The sequence below is a fragment of the Pteropus medius genome, unplaced genomic scaffold, assembly GCF_902729225.1.
Source record: "Pteropus medius unplaced genomic scaffold, Ma_sr-lr_union100, whole genome shotgun sequence".
Lineage (NCBI taxonomy): Eukaryota > Metazoa > Chordata > Mammalia > Chiroptera > Pteropodidae > Pteropus > Pteropus medius.
In genome coordinates this window covers 1,725,192-1,742,474 of record NW_024349802.1, presented here as the reverse complement: position 1 = coordinate 1,742,474, position 17,283 = coordinate 1,725,192, and the positions used below count along the sequence as shown (strand labels likewise).

Sequence of the window (17,283 nt, the reverse complement as noted above, 5' to 3'; positions counted from 1 at the left end):
TACTCATGTAACCCGCTGTCACCTCACGCTTACCCCGGGGTGCAGTCGTGGTAAAGTGCACCCACCCCCCCGCCACCGTGGAGGAGAATTCGGTCTGTGGCTACCAGCTCCTGAGGTGCTGGTGCGGCCAGGACAGAACCACACTCACTGGACCCCAGAGAATTCGTGGCATCCCTGTGCAGAGAGCCCTTGGACTCATCAGTGATTACCAAAGCCCCCGGGAGCCCAGTTAAGGGGACGTTTCTTCCTAAATCTGGGAGGTGATCAGATCCTACATCCCTAAGGCCTCCATGAATCAAGCAAACAAACGACCTTGAGAACGCCTTCACTCGAGGCCGCTGAGGTCACTCAGCAGAAGTGAACCAAGTTCAAAAGATGACCACAGGGGCTTCGAAAGTCAGGTAAAATGGGGCTCCTGCTACAGGTAAACAGTACTTATGAGTGAAGTTATCGCAAGGGCTGCTCTGATAGGAAAGTATTCACGTTAAAGTATAGCTGTGACCGCTGGCATCGTAATTAAACAGCAACCCAGAGAAAGTTTCCATTAGAAACAAGACCGCCCTGATTACGTTCACACGTGTAGATCACCCTGCACGTCTGTGCATTGGCCTTGGCCATGCGTCCACTCCGACGGGGAGTGGGGAGTCGGTGTCTGCCGAGCGGCAAACGCAGACTGCACGGTCGCTCTGCTCAATAATTTTTCATTTGAAATGCACTTTGAAAAATAGGAGTTTTCTATCGTCTGTGTTTTAAATTAACAAACAGACTTTTCGCGTAAATGTGCTTTTAAATGTTGTATTCCTTGTAGTTATTAGACAAACCTGCACTGTTCCCAAAGAGCGCGCTCCAGCGAAGCCTCCTGCCATCATAAACGTGTAACCCACGTGCTGCGGGCGGCGTCAGCGCATCTCGAGATCATCCTAGTGCGACTAGAGTTCTCGCCACTACCCGGGTTTTGAGAGAAAATGGTTTAATAAAAACTACATAGAATTGGACTGTAGCTTATAAATATTTAAATATGTAAATACTGATATCAAATTAATGGCTGTAATGCTGTAGAACTCTTTGTAGGAGCCAAGAGTGTACAAAGTGTTACTTAATTTACATGCTTTATCCTCATGGCCTCTTACCTGTAGCCCTTATGTTCAGAGTGACTCGAAACGCATTGTTCGTGGCGCGGCCCCTTTAAAGTTCGTGTCCCGCCTGCCGGACACAGGAATCGGGTACTTGCGGGGAGGGGACGTGCGGCCCTCTCTGTGGCTCCCGTGACTCCGTGGGTGGGAGCACCCAGGACAGCCGACCTCCTGGAAGCCGAGCTCGCTGGGGCACGGGTGACGTTTCGGTGCCGATAACGTACGTCTGAACCAGCACATTGAAGAGCGATGCGGGGGGAAGGGAGCCTCGTCGGCCCTGAAACTCATCACTCGGTTACTGAAGCTCAGGCTTTCACCAGCGTTTCGGGGAGCCCCGCCTCTCAGCATGAATACATACAGTTATGATCGATCTTCGTTACTATGGCAACTACTTTTCCTTTTCTTGAGCACTGCCGTTAATCGTTGTACCAGACACGCTGTGGAAGGAGGAGGACCCGTTCCCGGACCTCGTGTGCGCGTGACCACCCCCCCCGCCCCGCCCGCCACCTGGGCTGGTGCCCGACAGCGGGAAGGACTCCCCGCGTCAGAGCTTAGGGGATGCGGCGGCCGGCGCACCGCTTGGCCCAGACATATACTTTTCATAGGAAATTTGCATCTCTTCCTCTTTTTAGAATAAAATATGCAAGAACCAACATAAATGGCATATCCTGCCCTGCTTTTTTCCCCCCTAAGAAGTGGGCCTTCGGTGTCCGAGAGCGGCTAACAGCAGCAGCATCCCTGGCAGGCTGTGGGAGCCGCGCCCGGTTATGACCAGTGCAAAACAGCACAGATCCGGCCGAATATGATGGTGTCATTAGTTTGTGAATCGCATCCTTGAAAATAACTGTGGAGGAGCCAAATCGGTTTAAAAGAAGATAACAAAATGGTTTAAGCTACTTAGGTTGAATGCCAATTATATTTTAATATTCAACCGAGCATATTTTACTAAGAAAAAAGGCCGCGTCGACGCACGCACAACTCGGCGGCGGCGTCGGCCAGCTGTGCTGCTCTCCTCCGAATCGCTTTGTGCATTTTAGTAGCGCGGTAATTTAGTGGGGAACTGCCTGACTGATGGCATTTCCAATGAGCAGGTAATCTGCAGAGGATTTTTATATGGTTATGAGTTCTGTGCTTCAGCCCAGCAACACAAAAATACATCAAGACCAATTACGGTATCAACTTTCAGTGTGGTACCCTCGCCACGGAAGTGCATGTCTTTCTGCCCCAGGCATTTCAAATTGCATCTAATTTGAAATCTTTGGGGTTTTAATTAAATTTCAGAATATATGGAATTCTTCATTAGTACCTGCTCTGAATAGCAGATTACTCTCCTCTCGGTCTCTCGTTAAAGAAGCAGGCTGTGGTGAGCAGCGTGTTCAGGACCTGATCATTTGCGGGGCCTGGGTGTTGGAACAGAAATGGTGAAATGCAAAATAATATCAAAAAGATTATTAGTCCAGGGAGAGTCTCTTGATTTGTATTTTAATGGAATTTTACATTTCTCTTAATGATTTGCAAATTGTCCTCTGATTATAAGATGCATTAAGCTTTTCATTTTAATGGCAAAGACACAGCCATTAGCAGAATTTTTTTTCTGTCTGTAGAGCGCTTCCCTGCAGCAGATAAATATTGAAACCATTAACACCTTTTGATGTCCGTCCTGGACCCACACAGCTCACCGCAGTCTCGGGGCGCTGACACCTGGCCGGGGGCCCCTGGATCTTCACTGGGCCACGTTTACATTTCTAGAATGCAGGAACCATGTAAAATATTTCTTTGGGGGAGTCTCGTTTGTTTGTGTTAAAGCTGATGCACGTACATGTTATCGGGGACCCGGTTTTTATTAACGAGAGCGTCCGGTGAAGGTCGGCGGTGCTCACAGCTCCTGCCTCCGCCGGGACGTCCGCCCCCTGGAGCGGCCGCGTGCAGGGACGCGGGGTGCGTGGCCACGGGCAGCCCTGAGCGCAGAGAGCGGCCGGGGGCCGTGTCCCATCACGAAAGCGCGCAGCGGAGCCAGACAGCACCGTGACAGTAGGAGACCTGTCTTCTCCTGCCCACTTGTGAAGTCCAGGCCGCGTAAATGGCCGCGTGGAGGGACGTCTGGACTCTGGGATGATAGGGGCAGCGCAGCCTGGAGGACTTGGCATGCACCCCACTGTCCCCTGGTGCTGCCAGGTAAGACCCACAGCTCGGGCCTGCTGTGCGGCCTCTGCCGTGCTCCTGGGTCTCACCTGCACCTCCCCCTGTCCTCCTGGCGTGCACCCCTCTCTCAGGCTGTCACCTGCAGGTCTCCACCCAGTGTCACGGCCCTGGGTCGGGGAGCTACCCTGGCCATTGTCTCTGCCATGCTTCCCGTCACAGCCTGCACTCACTGTCCCGGTCCTTACCACACTTGGTTGTGACCGCTCGGCGCACACCCAGCGGCACCCACCGCGGATGGAGATGGCCACACCGTGGCAGCCGATGGCAAACCTATCAAGTAATCGATCACTCCAAACACGCCCGCCCTGCGTCTTTGCTCCCTCACACCGCCCGGGCCTCACTGGGGGACATCAGTATTTACACAGGACAACATGCTCTTCCTCAAGCGACGTTAGAGAGACCCGCGTGGCCTCAGGGTGGCCCTACTCCTGTGCCACTGAGCCAGTGGTGCTCGGCTGCCGCTCGGCAGGGCGGGGTGTGGGGTGTCGGGCACAGGCTCTGCCCGCTTTCTCCAGCAGCAGCACGGGGCTGGTGACAGTGGCCATCCCCCTCCTGTGACTCCTCTGGGACCAGCCTTCAACCGAGGAGCCAAGTAGAGCTCCCTGACCCCGACTTCCTCCTTCCACCTGGCCGTCACCAGCCACGGAGCCCGCCGTCCTTGCCCCCTGCGGGCTCCGCTCTTCGTCCGGGCCTCCACCCCAGGCTTTCCAGGGAGGCCCGGGGCAGCCGGGAGCTGGGGCCTGTGGACGGTGCGGGTTACCTGCCTCATGTTCTCTCACCTGCCCGAAGCAGAGAGAACCTTGAGCTCACCTGTTCGCGATGGGTGCGGACGGGCTTCGGCCAACGAATCTGGCGGCAGGAGGGAACAGCTACAGGCAGCAGCGCCGTGTGGTCTGGCGGGGTAGCCCGCGGCAGCGCCCCCCCCACCAACGTGCACCGCAGCCCTGGTCCCTGCGGGGTGGGGGGCCCCGAAGCCCCGGCTGGGCAGCAGGCGGTGACGTCCCCGCCCACCGCTCCCCTCCTGCTCTGTGGGCTTCCCGCACTTGTCCACGCACCGGCCCTGCCCGAGGGCGCACGGTTACCGTCCGCGGGGAGCCCCTCCGCACGTGCGCAGCCCCGTCCCCCTCCAGACAGGTGAGAAACCAGACTCAGCTGCACAGTGGGAGGAAGATGCCATCACTCAGAATCCAGTCACAACTTCCTTTGAATTCTTCAGCTGCCCTGCGGCAGAGGCTCCATGTTGATACCGAGATTAATCCCCGAAGAGCCCCTCAGTTCTCTGCAGAGAAATTAAAGCTCGCCGGCTTGCCTCTGCCTGTGCTTCTGACAGCTCTGTCAGCAACGGCACGCCGCCTCCGCGCCGTGACCCCGTCCTACGGTAACGAACGCTCATTAAGAAGTTAGGGGCTCAGCCCCCTTCTGTTGGGTTGGTCTTTAAAAGATGGCGAAAATTACTGGCCAGACCTCAGGCCGTTTCAGGCCAGCTCAAGAGGCCCCACTGGCGGAGCCGCTCAGGCACCCCATCCCTCCAGATTCACCAGTATTCCCAGAAATGCGTCCAGCGACGCTGACGGACACTTCTGCCCGCCAGGCCGGGACCATGGGGGAACCGCCCGGGTCTTGGAGGAGGCCTATGTTTAGACTCGCAGGAGCGGCGCGGTACGTCTGCCTATAAAGCTGGCAGGGCTTCTCCACCCCTCCTGGATGCCAGCGAGGGCTAGCAGGAGGCTTCTAGAAGTTTCTGATGGAATGCATGGGAGTCTCTGAACTGGGCTGGCGAGTCGGTGCACGTACCCAGATTCTTCGGGTTCGTTGACACGTGTCTGAGGGCACTGGGGTGTTTAGCATGGAATGGGTCTGAAATCAGAAGCTGGTCCCTTTCCTGCCGCTCGACTGAAACCACCAAAGGGAAGGCTGATTCGATGCCACCTTTTCATGGTGATTCTGGGCAGAGTGAAGGGACCTTGTCTTGATACGTTGATCACCTCACGCCATTTTATTTTATTTCATTTTATTATTGTTTAGGCGAGGCGACCCTTGGTTGATCTCACAGGTTGCAAGGACCTTGTCAGCTTACGATCCCTTACTTTTTATTTTTCACGCCTACAGCGCCTGGTCTTCCTAGGTGGTCTCCCATCCAAGTACTAACCAGGCCGGACCCTGCTTAGCTTCCGAGATCAGACGGGGTCGGGCGTGTTCAGGGTGACGTAGCCGTAGACAACCTCGTGCCATTTTAAATCCGATTTTCTTCCTTCTGTTGTTTTGATAACAAGGGTGTGGGGGGAGACATGGCCCCCATGAGTCAAGGCCCCGTGAACAGAGGGTACGGTTCCTCCTGTGGGGTCCCACGGTTCAGGGGGCACAGCGTCCCGGCCCCAAGCGTGTTTTTAGGGAAAGAAGAGAGCGTGGGGTCCTCAAGCAGAGCCCGCCCAGAGGAAGTCCTCAGGGTGGGGCATTGAGGGGGTGTGGAACTGGGACCCTCAGACCTGACCGTGACCCCTCCCCCCCGTCTCCCTAGTCACCCGGGGTGGGTGACACCGACCTTAAACACTCACCTCGCCCCGGCACTTCTGTGCGGTGGGCTTCTCCGCCCGTCCCGTCGTGCTCAGAAACTATTAACACCTGTTTGGAAGTCGGTCACTCAGCTTCGAGCCGAATGACAATTATTGGGATGGTGGCGGTGGCAGCGTGTGGTCACATTCGTTCCAGAACAGACGCAGCTCGATCGTTTCTCCGCAGGCTGCCGCACGTTCGAGCTCAAAGCCTTAGGCGTGACTCTTCTGTTGAATAAGTTCCGGGCGCTCTAATCATCAGGGAGGCGACGGCGAAGGCCCCAGGGGCAGCTGTGACGCGGTTGTGCCTCGCGTCAGCCGAGCGGGCCGCCCAGGGTGCGCGTCCTCTCCCGCACGTGGGGAGGCCGGCGGCTGGTCCGGTCTGCGGGGTGAGCTCTGAGGTTCTGCTCGGCGCTCCCGGACCCGGACCCGGACCCGGACCCCGAGCCTGCGGGAGCGTTTCTGCTGCTGGCCGGCCTGGGGGCTCACGTGCCCCCGGACCCCGCTGTCCCCAGGGCTGCCGAGCACCCCCGGAGTGGTCGTGAGGTCGTAGCTGTCCACACGTGCTGCGTCGGAAGCACCCCGAGGGTTTTTTAGATGCATTTTAAGTAATAATAATCTACATGGTATCAAACGTGATGTCACTGCTTTCCAAGACCGAAAGCGCGTAGTGACGAGTGTGACGCGGCTGGACGTCGCGCCAGCCCCGCGGACGCCCGGCCCCGTCCAGAGCGCTGCCTTCTCGGAGCCGCCGCTGCGCTGGGGGACGTCTGTGCGCCCCTGGGAGGGGATTGAGGGCCCTGGCGTCTTCGTGCTCCTGGGGAGTGGCTGTGGCCCCACAGTCCCCCTCAGCGGGTCTGGGGACCCCACCACCTCGTGGGCCGCACTGTGAGGTCCACTGTCCTAAACGGTCAGGAGCTTCTCTTGCTCCTAAAAATTGCCCATTGCCTGTGCCAGGGGCAGTAGAAATGTGTCGGGGGTGCCTGATTGTTTGTACTGTTTTAATTCACACACAGCACAATTCTCTCTCGGTGTACAGCGACAGACGCACACGGCCGTGGTGCCTGCCCTGTGGCACTTTCACGCATGTGGCCGCCTGGGCCCCCCACGCAGGCTGGCAGCAGAATCAGAGCGGAGCCCCTCGCCGTGTCCCCAGGCGGCCGGGGGGGCCAGGCCCGTGCTTGTGCACGTGAGGGGCCTGGACACGGGGGGCGGGGGGTCAGCGCCTCACAGGTTCTGTCTTCCCCACTCACCCACTTTACCTCCAGCCAAGAGGGAAATGTGAACGTTTAGAGCCCGGCGCGTTTTCTCGTGAGCAGAGCTGAGACCCCATCCCCACCGAGTGGCGGTGTCTAAGTGTAGGAGGCGGCAGAAGCCCATGCTGGGGGACACCGGTCTCCAGGCTGCCGGAGCAGGCTCGGGCACGTCCCTGCATGCCGCTCACTACTTTGGGCTGGTCCCCCTGAAGGGCGGTGGGTGACGCCGCGGCCTGCTGTGCCCCCTGAAGGATGGCCACCGAGTACAGGCCACCTGTGGCTTGCCCGAAAGAGGAAAAGCCCCGGCAGGCCAGCAAAGGGCTCCAGGCTGTGCCGGGGGCTCCACCCTCCCCAAACCCGTGTGAGCAAAGGTGCCGCATTACTGGGGGACAGCCAGCTGTTACGGCCGCATGGGCCTGCGGGCGAGGCGTTTTCACACAGGCCAGCTCATGCTGCACATCCTGTCACCTGGAGCAGACCGAGGGTGGCGTGCGTTTGTCCGGGAAGCCACTCAGCCGTGCGCTTATACAGTGACGGCCACAAAGCGTGCGAGGCCACAGGGGGCTGTGCCTGAGCCTCACGTGCCTGCAACAGCCTGCTGCCCCGGGACCTCGAGTGTGGCTCCTGGGCAGGTGACGAGGACAGCACGCGTCGCAGGGCACCCGAGGGCTGCGTAAGGTGGGCACAGGGTCTGGGGCACTGAAGGGAGAGAAGCACTTATTGTGGCGTCACTGGTTTTGAAGCAAATGTACGAGGATTTCCAAGGGACTCTTCACAGCAGCAGCCCTGCCCCCGAGTCCCCAGCGTTGCTCAGACGTTCGGGGCACTTGGCCGTGGAAGGGGCCTCCCCGCCACATCCCACGCAGCTGCCCACTCACGGCACGCTGAGGACCGCTCTCGGTGCTTTGGAACGTTCTCGGTGCTGGCGGAGTTTCTTTCCTGGGGGTGGATTTGACTCTCGGAAAGTGATCCAAACCTGGCCTCCCCACCCTGGTCTCCAGGCGAGCAGAGCCATCTGGACCCAGGTGAGTCGAGATCACAGAACGACAGTCCGTCTTTACTCGAAGGCCTGTCAGGGGACGGCCCCCGGACAAGCAACCGGGCATCTTCTGAAGAAGGGGTGGCACTCCAGGGCAGGCCTTGTCACCTGTCTTCCAGGCGGGGAAGGGGCCGTGTCCTGCAGGCAGGGTGCCCCCAGCTCAGCGGGAGCCTCCAGACGGGCCGGAGCAGGCCCCCTGCTTCTAACCAGGCTTGGCCAGCAGTGTGCACCCCAAGAGGCCTTCACAGAGGTCAGTGCGTCCTCCTAAGGTCGCCGTCCAGAGCCCCAGCTCATTCCTGGCAGTTCCTGCGTCTGACGTCAGGGGCGGCCGCCCGGAGCCACACATAACTCGCCAGTCTCTCCCTCCGCTGCTGCGTGGCTGCGTTTTGAGCCGCAGCTGTGGCGTTGAGCTGGGGTGGCCGTCCTTGCTTTTTTCTCGGTCTCGAGAGCAGAGGTTCAGGGGTTCACGCTTAGGTGTGATGTTAGCTGCAGGCTTTCTGTCAACACCTCTATCAGGTTGAGGAAGTTACTGGAAGGTACCGTCCTAGATGGCAGAGAGCTCTCATCATGAGTCGGTGTTGAATTTTGGTGAATTTTTTTGAATTCTCTGCCGAGTTAATGGATACAATTATGTATTTTCCTTCATTAGGCTGTTCATATGATACATCCTACTTGTTCGTTATTAATCGACTTTTTAGGGCGGCAGAAGAGTCACAGGAAAGATTGTGACGCAGCACACGGTTCTTTGACGCCCACACTGTTCCTTCTGTGCCTGACATCTCACGTGACCGTGATGCATCTGTCACGATCAGGGAGCCGGCACGTCGGTGCTGTCATTAACTAAGGCGTACTTGATCCGGCCTTCCTTAAGCTTTGCCCGGTGTCCAGGGTTCTGTTTAGGATGTCATATTACCTTCGGTCATTACATGTTCTTAGGTTGCTCTTAGCTGTGGCATTTTCTCAGATTTTCTTCGTTTTAAGTGACTTTGACAGTTCCCAGGAGTACTGGTCAGGAGTTCGGTAGAATGTCGCCGTATTGGAGTTTATCTGATGATCTAATCACTTTTCTCGTGATTAGAGGCTGAGGCTGTGGATCGCGAGGGGGGACCACAGACGTGAAGTGCCATTTTCACGAAATCGTGTCGAGGGTTCATGCGACGGAGGGTGCTGTCCCCCTCGACCGGCGAGCATCGGCTCATCCTCACGTCTCCAGCCCTGACGCATCGCCAGGTGGCTCGTCCCAGTCACCTGCGGGCTCCCACCGTCATCTGCTCAGTGTCCGCGTCGGGAGAACCGACGGCGGTGTCGGCCCGTACCGCGCAGGGAGCAGCTGTGTCAGCGGGAGTCCGGCGCGCGCGGTTCCTCCTGCCTTCAGCCTCACAGGCCCCGTTTATGTCCAGAGTCGCTTCTGCCCCCACCTGCTCCGGTGGCGTCGATCCTGCATCTGTGAGACAGACAGATGCCCGTCGCCGTCCGCGTTCCTTCCTGGGATCCTCCAAAATGGCTTTTTTGTTGTTACTTTGCACACATTGCTTAGAAGTTTTGTTTTCTTCCCGTCTCGCGGTTTTCCTTTGCTAAGACGTCATGGGGTTGAGATGACACGACACGAAGCCTTCTCAGACGTGTCTCTCTCACTGAGTGGTCTACATTGAAGGCGCCGCCGTGTCTTTGAGCGGCTAGATAGTCTTCAGCATTGAGTAACAGTCCGTCATACAGCTGTTCCTTCGTTTGCCTCTTCCGGTTTTTGGCAACAGGTGACTGAAGCTGCTGTCAGGATCCACGTGATGGCTTTCGTGTGGACATAAATTTTCAGATCGGCTGAGTAAACACCCCGGCGCGCCCCTGCTGGTTCATACGGCGAGCCTCTGTTTAGCTTTGCAAGAAGTTGCCAAACTGTTCCAGAACAGCCGCGCCGCTCTGCGTGCCGTGGGCAGCGTGAGCGGGCTCTGCCGCTGCTCCACCTGCCCGCCCGGGGTGGGTTCGGCCAGCGCGGCCTGCTCTCCCCTCGTGGCTTTTGGGCCACTCTGCGGGCTGTGTCATCGTACCTCGCTGTGTTCATTCGTGATCCCCTAGCGACAGATGGTGTTCATCTTTCGTATGCTCGTTCGCCATTCGTATATCTTTTCGGCGAGATTCTCAATTCAGATCTTCTGCGTGTTTTATAATTAGTTCGCTCACCTTCTTGCTGTCGAGTTTTCAGTGTTCTTCGTATAGTTTGGTTCCAAGTCCTGCATCAGACATGTGTTTCAGCCCATGGCTTTGCTTTTCAGTGTCTTCACAGTATCTTTCACAGAGCAGAAATTTTTTTTATTTTAATGAAGTCCAGCTTACCATTTTTTTCTCTCGTGGATCATGCTATATCTAAAATCTCCTCCCTAAATCCAAGGTCACCTAGATTTTTCTCCTGTGTTAACTTCTAGATGTTCTGTAGTTTTGCCTTTTAGGTTTATATCTATGATCCATTTTGAGTTGGTTTTATAAAAGATGCATGATCTAGGTTCTTTCTTTTTTTTTTTTTTTTTTTTTTTGCATGTATCTCCCCAGTTCTAGCAGCATTTGTTGGAAAGACTATCCTTTTTCTGGTGGATTACCTTCGCTCTTACATTTGTGGGTCTGTTTCCATTCCGTTCCATCGATCTAGGTATCTATTCTTTCTCCAATACACCCCGTCTGATTACTGTAGCTTCGGATACTCGTTGAGTTTTCAAATGTTGAACAGCCTTGCATTCCTGGGACAAATTCCACTTAATTTCGGTGTCTTATTATTTTTTTTCTGTTACAGAATTCGACTTGCCAATACTTTGTTGAGAATTTTTGCGTCTGTGTCCGTGGGAGATATTTATCTGTACTTTCTGATTTCTGTTTTTTTCTGGTTTAGGTATTGGAGTAATTGTAGCCTCACAAAATGCCTTGGAAGGTGTTCCCTCTTCTGCTTTATGGAAAAGATGATGCCGAATTGACATATTTCTCCTTTAAATATTTGATAGAATTTACTGGTAAAATTATCTAGCCTTAACGATTCCAGATTTTAAACTGTGAATTCAAGTCCTTTTATAGTTGCAGAACTATTTCAGTTGTCTGTTTCACCTTGGATGAGTTTTGGCAGCTTGTAGTTTCTAATAAATTGACCTGTTTCATCTATGTCATTGACTATCGTGCAGTTATTTGTAGGAACCCTTTGTTACCCGTTGACTGTCTGTGAAGTCAGTAGTGTCGTCCCCTCATTCACTTCTGATATTGATAATTCGTTCTCTATTTTCTTTATCAGTCTTGCTAGAGATGTATCTATTTTATTTTATTGATCGATTATTTTATTTTATTTATCCATTTTATGGATCTTTTCAAAGAACCCAGTTTGGGTTTTCTGCTCTTTTCACTTTTCTGTTTTCCATTTCGTCGGTTCCTATCATCACTTTATTATTTACTTTCCTCTTCTCGGATTGGTTTTCTTTTGCTCCTGTTTTCCCTTCTTCTCTCTAAAACATGCCTTTACTGCTAGGACTTTCTCTCTAAGTATTGCTTTAGCTGTCGTAGAAATTGTGATATGCTGTCTTTTCCATTTGCTTCTGTTCAGTGTATTTTATTTCACTTAAGACTTCTTCTGTGACCCATGGATTATTTAGAAGTGGTTTATTTACTGTCCACATGTTTGGAGATTTTCTCTTGTGTTTTTGTTAAATTTAGTCTTAATTCCATTGTCATCAGAGAATGTAACTTGTATGATTTCAGTTACCTTAAATTTGTTAAAATGGATTTTATGACCCAGAATATGGTATACCTTGGTCAATATTCCATGAGCATTTGAAAAGAACATATATTCTGCTTTATCGAGTAGAGTGTTCTTTATATGTCAGTTAAAACCGGTTAGTTGATGGTGTTTTTCATTTCTATGGCCTTGATTTTCTGTCAGCTATTTCTGTCAATGACCGAGAGAGAAGTGTCGGCATCTCCACATATAATCGTGGATCGATTTGTCTCATTCTCCTTTTAGTTTTGGTCAGTCTTCGCTTCAGGTGGAAGCAGCGCCCTTGTTAGGTACATAAACACGGTGGGTGTCGTCTTCCTGAGCTGTCCCTTTGTCACTATGTAATAGTGCTTTTTACCCCTGGAAATCTTTTTTGCTCTTAACTCTACTTTATTACTAACTTTTTTCAAATTAGTTTACATGGTATGTCTTCTTCCATCTTTTTAGCTTTAACTCACCCACATCTATTATTTTTAGAAGGCACGTGCTAGCGTTATTTTTCAGTCCATGCTGATGCACACTGTCTTTTCATTGGTAAAATTAAACCATTTACATTTAATATAATTGCCGATATGATTGGATTTAGATAAAAACAGTTATTTCATTATTTGTTCTTATTACATTTTATTATTATTACATAATTTATGGTTTTCTGTCTTTCCCGCTGTTTTTCATTTTTCCCCTCCCTTCCTCTCTTTCAGCTGTTTGAACGTTTTTTTAGTATTTTAGTTCTCCTGTTAGTTTTACTAGCTTGCGCTCTAGGTGTCACGATGCTTAACGCGAACAGTCTCACTGGAATCGGTATCTGACCACCTTGAAGTGGAACGCAGAACCCTCAGCACCACCCCGACCCTTCGCTCCGGTCCGTGACGTCATAGTGACGTATGTCACATCCACACACACGGAAAACCTTTTCCGACAGCGTCATGAAGTTGCGTCCATCAGAGACGGTTTAAAGACCGCAGCCGAAGAACGGTCGCAGCACCCTGCGGGACGGCCGCCAGCGCGTCCGTCACCCGCCGTCCGGGCGTCCCTTCCCGTGGCTGGGTTTCCTTTGGCTCGGGTCTCCTGGCAACGCGTTATCTGTGTGTGTGTGTTTTCTATCTGCAAACGTCACTATTTTAATTCCGAAGGCTCTTTTTAGGCTTCCGAGTTGCTCTTTCTTTCTTGCTGTTTCGCTCCTGGACCCCGCTGTCTCTGAGAATCCCGTCACCCAGTGGTCGCTCCTCCGTAAGCAAAGCGGCGTTTCCCTCTGGTGGATTAAAGCTTTTTCTGTGTCTTCAGACTTTAGCAGCTGGATCCTAGGTCCAGGAGGGGATGCCTTCGGGTGTGTCCCGTTTGCCCTTTGCTAGACTTCGTAACTCCGTAGTTGTACATTTCTTGCTAAACTTGGATATCTGACAGCTGTTTTTCCTGTACCACACTCTTCCTCTCTTTCTGAAACTCCAGTAATACAAGTGTTAGGCCTTTTGGCTTTGTCCCTCATGTCCCCAAGGCCCTCGGTGGCTTTCTGTTGTTTGTTTTTAGCATTTTCTTTCTCAGGTCACATCACCCGGTCGACTCATCTTCATTTTCACTGGCTGTCTCCTCTGGCAGCCCTATTCTGCTGGTCAGCCCATGCCGTGCAGTTTTTAAATTGTAGTTATTGTTTTGGGGTTTTTTTTTTTCAGTACTAAATTTTTATTCGTAATTTACATTTCCTTGACATTCCGTGGTTTAAACTGTTTCAAGGGCATTTTCCCATCTTGCAGCCCTTGTATTAGACCTGTAAGTTGTCACGTGATGAACATCAAGTCATCATGACACACGTTTCATTTGTCAGTTACACCTCAAGAAGCCGGGGCAGAAGGTCGTCAGGTGGTTCCAGCCTCTGGGTCACCTGTGCTTTTGCGTCTGTTGATCCTCTCTCCCGGGTGGGTCGAGGATTTCCTGCCCTGTGCCTGGTACGTGGTGCACCCTTCTCAGAGCATCACCCGTGTCAGCCCAGGTGTGTTAGTGAAGTCTGCCCCCATGTCCACTCCCACACGTGGCACGGAAAGCGGTCTCATAAGGTCCTGGTGTCCGTGACATTGGATGGCATCTCCCATGGCCAGTGTTGAAAACCAGCCTCATCACCCCCTGACTGATGACATCCAATCCAGGCAGAGGATTTAAGAAACAGTGTTTTGCAGGGTTAGGTGGTCACAGTGCGTGTGTTTTAAGTAGCCACCCAGAGCGAAGTACAAACGGCATGTCTTAAGGTAAGGGCGTCCTGGGGCGGGGGTCCACCCCCATCAGATCCCGCCTGCACCCCACGGCACGCACGGGGCCAGCAGCGGGCAGACCCCGGAACAGGCCAGAGAGGGGATGAGGGGGCGAGTGAAGGAGGGGAGGTTCCTAGATATGGCCCTAGGTTCGCAGCCTGCTCTCTGGGAGCGGGGAGGGGGGACCATCATGAGGAGAAAAAGAGTAATATTTTAACGGTGCCCCTCTGGGCCCCCTGGAATGCTGGTCCAGCCACCGACGACTCATGTGGCCACCTCAGCGTCAAAATATCACTATGTTAATTTTTACGACCAAGTTTTACTACGTTTTAGAATAATATTTAACAACCGACAGTGTTGGCCCCTCCTCAACAACGGGCTTGATGGCAGCGTCTGATTCTGCACAGGTTGGGGCCGACGGACTGTCCCTCACCGCTGCTTAAGCCAATGCATGCGTTTGCTCCCTACAGGGTGGAGCTGAGTTTCGGATCCATTTATAGCGTGACGTGCTTGGACGCGGAATATTGTCTGGTCTGAGCTATTTTTCCTAATATATTGCCCGGTGTGCACTAGGTTTCCCGTGAAAAATCAACAGCGAACCCGAAAAATTTCGATCAACCCTGTGAGCGTATACGGGCGCGTGATTGTTTTGTGATACGTACGGTCCCTTTACACGCAGAGAGGAAGGTGGCCTGTCGCCCCCCAGGGCGGGGCCCGGCTGACGGGCTGGGCAGGTGTGTGGCCGCCCCAGCTCCACCGAGTTCGCAGGCCTCTCGCCGTGTCCCGACAGGCTGGGCAGAGTCCCCGGCCGTTCTGGCAAACCTGGGCCGTGCCCCCTCCCCGGAAAACAGCGCGCCGCTGCCGGCACTGTCTGTGGCGGCCCCGAAACCGGCCCCTGCGCCTCGCTCCTCGCTCCTCGCGGTGTGGACCTGCGGCTCTCGTTGTTCCTTTGCCAAGGCGGCCGTCCCCGGATTCTCTCTCCTCCGAGTGATCAGCAGGTGCCTCGCTGTTTCCCTTCCTTTTTTTTAAGTCAGGCATCACAGCAGCAACAACAATAATGATTAACAGTTTGGTTTCAAAACACTTTCTGAAGAAATCACAGTAAACAGAGTCTGTTTGCCTAAGGAAACCCTGCCAGCGAGCAACTGCCTGTGCTAATGAACCCAAAGCCGTTAATGTGGTTTCTTCAGTTAAATTGATTCATGAATTTTGAAGAGAACATTATCTAATGAATTTTCTTTGAATAGAAAGCAATTAAAAGGACAAATCAGTCTGATTAACCCCAAAGTCACCCTCCTGCCACAAACGGTGTACAGTTTGAAATTATATCATGAGAAACTAGAGCACATCCGCTATCTTTTGCCCTCCCCTAATCCGTGTAAATTAATGAACAACAAAGTTAATTTCTCTGCTGACCCTTTCCTCGTATCACCTGGATTATGCTGATGTTTAATTTGCTTAATGTTATAATAAAGACTAAACAGATTTTTTTCCCAGTGAAGTGATTATCGTTCCCTTCAGCTAAAAAGTGATTTTTATTATTTAACGCGCACGTAAGGGTGCGTTTCCTCTAAGCACCAAATTGCACTCGGCCAGCTTGGCCCCGAGTGGGGTTGGTGTGGTCGCGGGCGCACTCTGGGTCCAGCTCCTGCCCGAGGAGGCCACCCCTTCGTCACCGTCAGGACCCCCTGCCACCGGAGGGCTCGGCGCCCCGCCGCGGGGGACGCAGCTCTGGGTCCAGGGCTCCCGAGCCACGTGTCCCCTTTGCAGAGACAATAGGAGTCCACTCACACCGGCCTCCGGCACATGCCCGGGCCTGTCCCACAAACTCCGCCCCAAGAAACAGCTGCGGCACCTGGGGCAGACGGCGCGACGGCCTCTGCGTCCACCTGTTCAGTCCTGCGGTGCCGTGAAGAGCGAATACAATTTGAGGTGCTTAATCCAGTAAAAGGGGAATAAAGTTATTTTAGTACTGCAGCCCTGCTCGTGGCAGACGCATGCAGCCCAGGACCCCGCCAGCACCTGTGCCCCGTGCGTCTGGCGTTCCGAGTCTGCTCACTGCGGGCTGGGGACAGCCACCTCAACGTCACAGCCGGCCGCAGCCCCTTTTCCTTCCGCGTCCCAGCCAAGGCTGGGAATGAACCAGCAGTGCACAAGACTTCAAAGTGGTGCTCGGCTGCTGCTTGGCGTCTTGATGGAGCCCAGACCGGGCAGCGTCGGCGGGAGCGGGGGATGCTGGGCAGCAGCCGCAAGGCCGCGGTGTGCGGTCGGGGATGCCCGCAAAGGCCCGCTCTGTGCCCTGCCTCGCTCTCGTTCCTCCGTGCCAGGTGACGTGGTGACGGCGTGCGTGCAGCCCGCGTTTTAATTGAGTATAACACCTCTATTTGTGTCGATGCCTTTTCCGTTTCAGGCTGCCAGCTATTTATATCAGGGCTGTTACAGCCGCTGGCGCAAATCACGTCACTCTGTATTCTCCCTTCCAGACTCATTCACCGGGCAGGTGTTGTGGAAGCTGCTGAAGGCTGTGAAATTCGGAGAAGTGGTTTCTTACCAGCAATTAGCGGCCCTGGCAGGCAGCCCCAAAGCATCGCGGGCAGTGGGCGGAGCGATGAGAAGCAATCCTGTGAGTTCGGCCGGCGGGACCGGTGGGGGAGTGGCCGGGACTGGTCGGGTCGGGTAGGACTGGTCGGGGCCGCGGCGGACTGGTCGGGGGTCGGCCTGACCAATGGGGGCCGCAGGGACTGGGTCGTGGGGTCGGCAGGGACTGGTCGGGGGGCCGGCAGGGACTGGTGGGGAGCTGGCCTGGGCCTCAGCAGGGAGGAAGGGCCGAGTGTCGTCCGGTCTAAGCCTGTTTCCGAGCAGCCCGTGCTGCGGGGGAGCGGGGGGAGCGGCGGAAGCATTGGCGATGGCCCCCGCCCCTCTCCGGGAAGGTGGTACAGCAGCGTCCTCACGTACCCCCGGAAGGCCTCCCCCTGCCTGTCAGAAGCACAGGAGCCGCTCGTCAAGGGAGCACGGGGTCAAAGCTTGGGGCAATGGCAAGTTGACCCCATTCAGTCGACAGCTGGGTGCCCAGTATGCCCGACACTCTCCTGGGGGGTCACACAGGAAGCGGA

The 17,283-nt window shown here is 54.2% G+C and overlaps 1 protein-coding gene and 1 pseudogene across 3 annotated transcripts in view; one reads left to right on the top strand and one right to left on the bottom strand.

The window, feature by feature from the left end:
• The window catches only part of MGMT (O-6-methylguanine-DNA methyltransferase), a 193,530-nt gene that overhangs the window by 170,130 nt on the left and 6,117 nt on the right, over nt 1–17,283 (top strand). For all 3 annotated transcript variants that reach the window (XM_039835991.1, XM_039835989.1, XM_039835990.1), the window contains one exon: nt 16,654–16,793. In XM_039835991.1, coding sequence (XP_039691925.1) covers nt 16,654–16,793 — 140 coding nt within the window. The remainder of the gene's footprint in view (nt 1–16,653; nt 16,794–17,283) is intronic.
• LOC120581686 (uncharacterized) lies at nt 5,436–5,554 on the bottom strand (annotated as a pseudogene).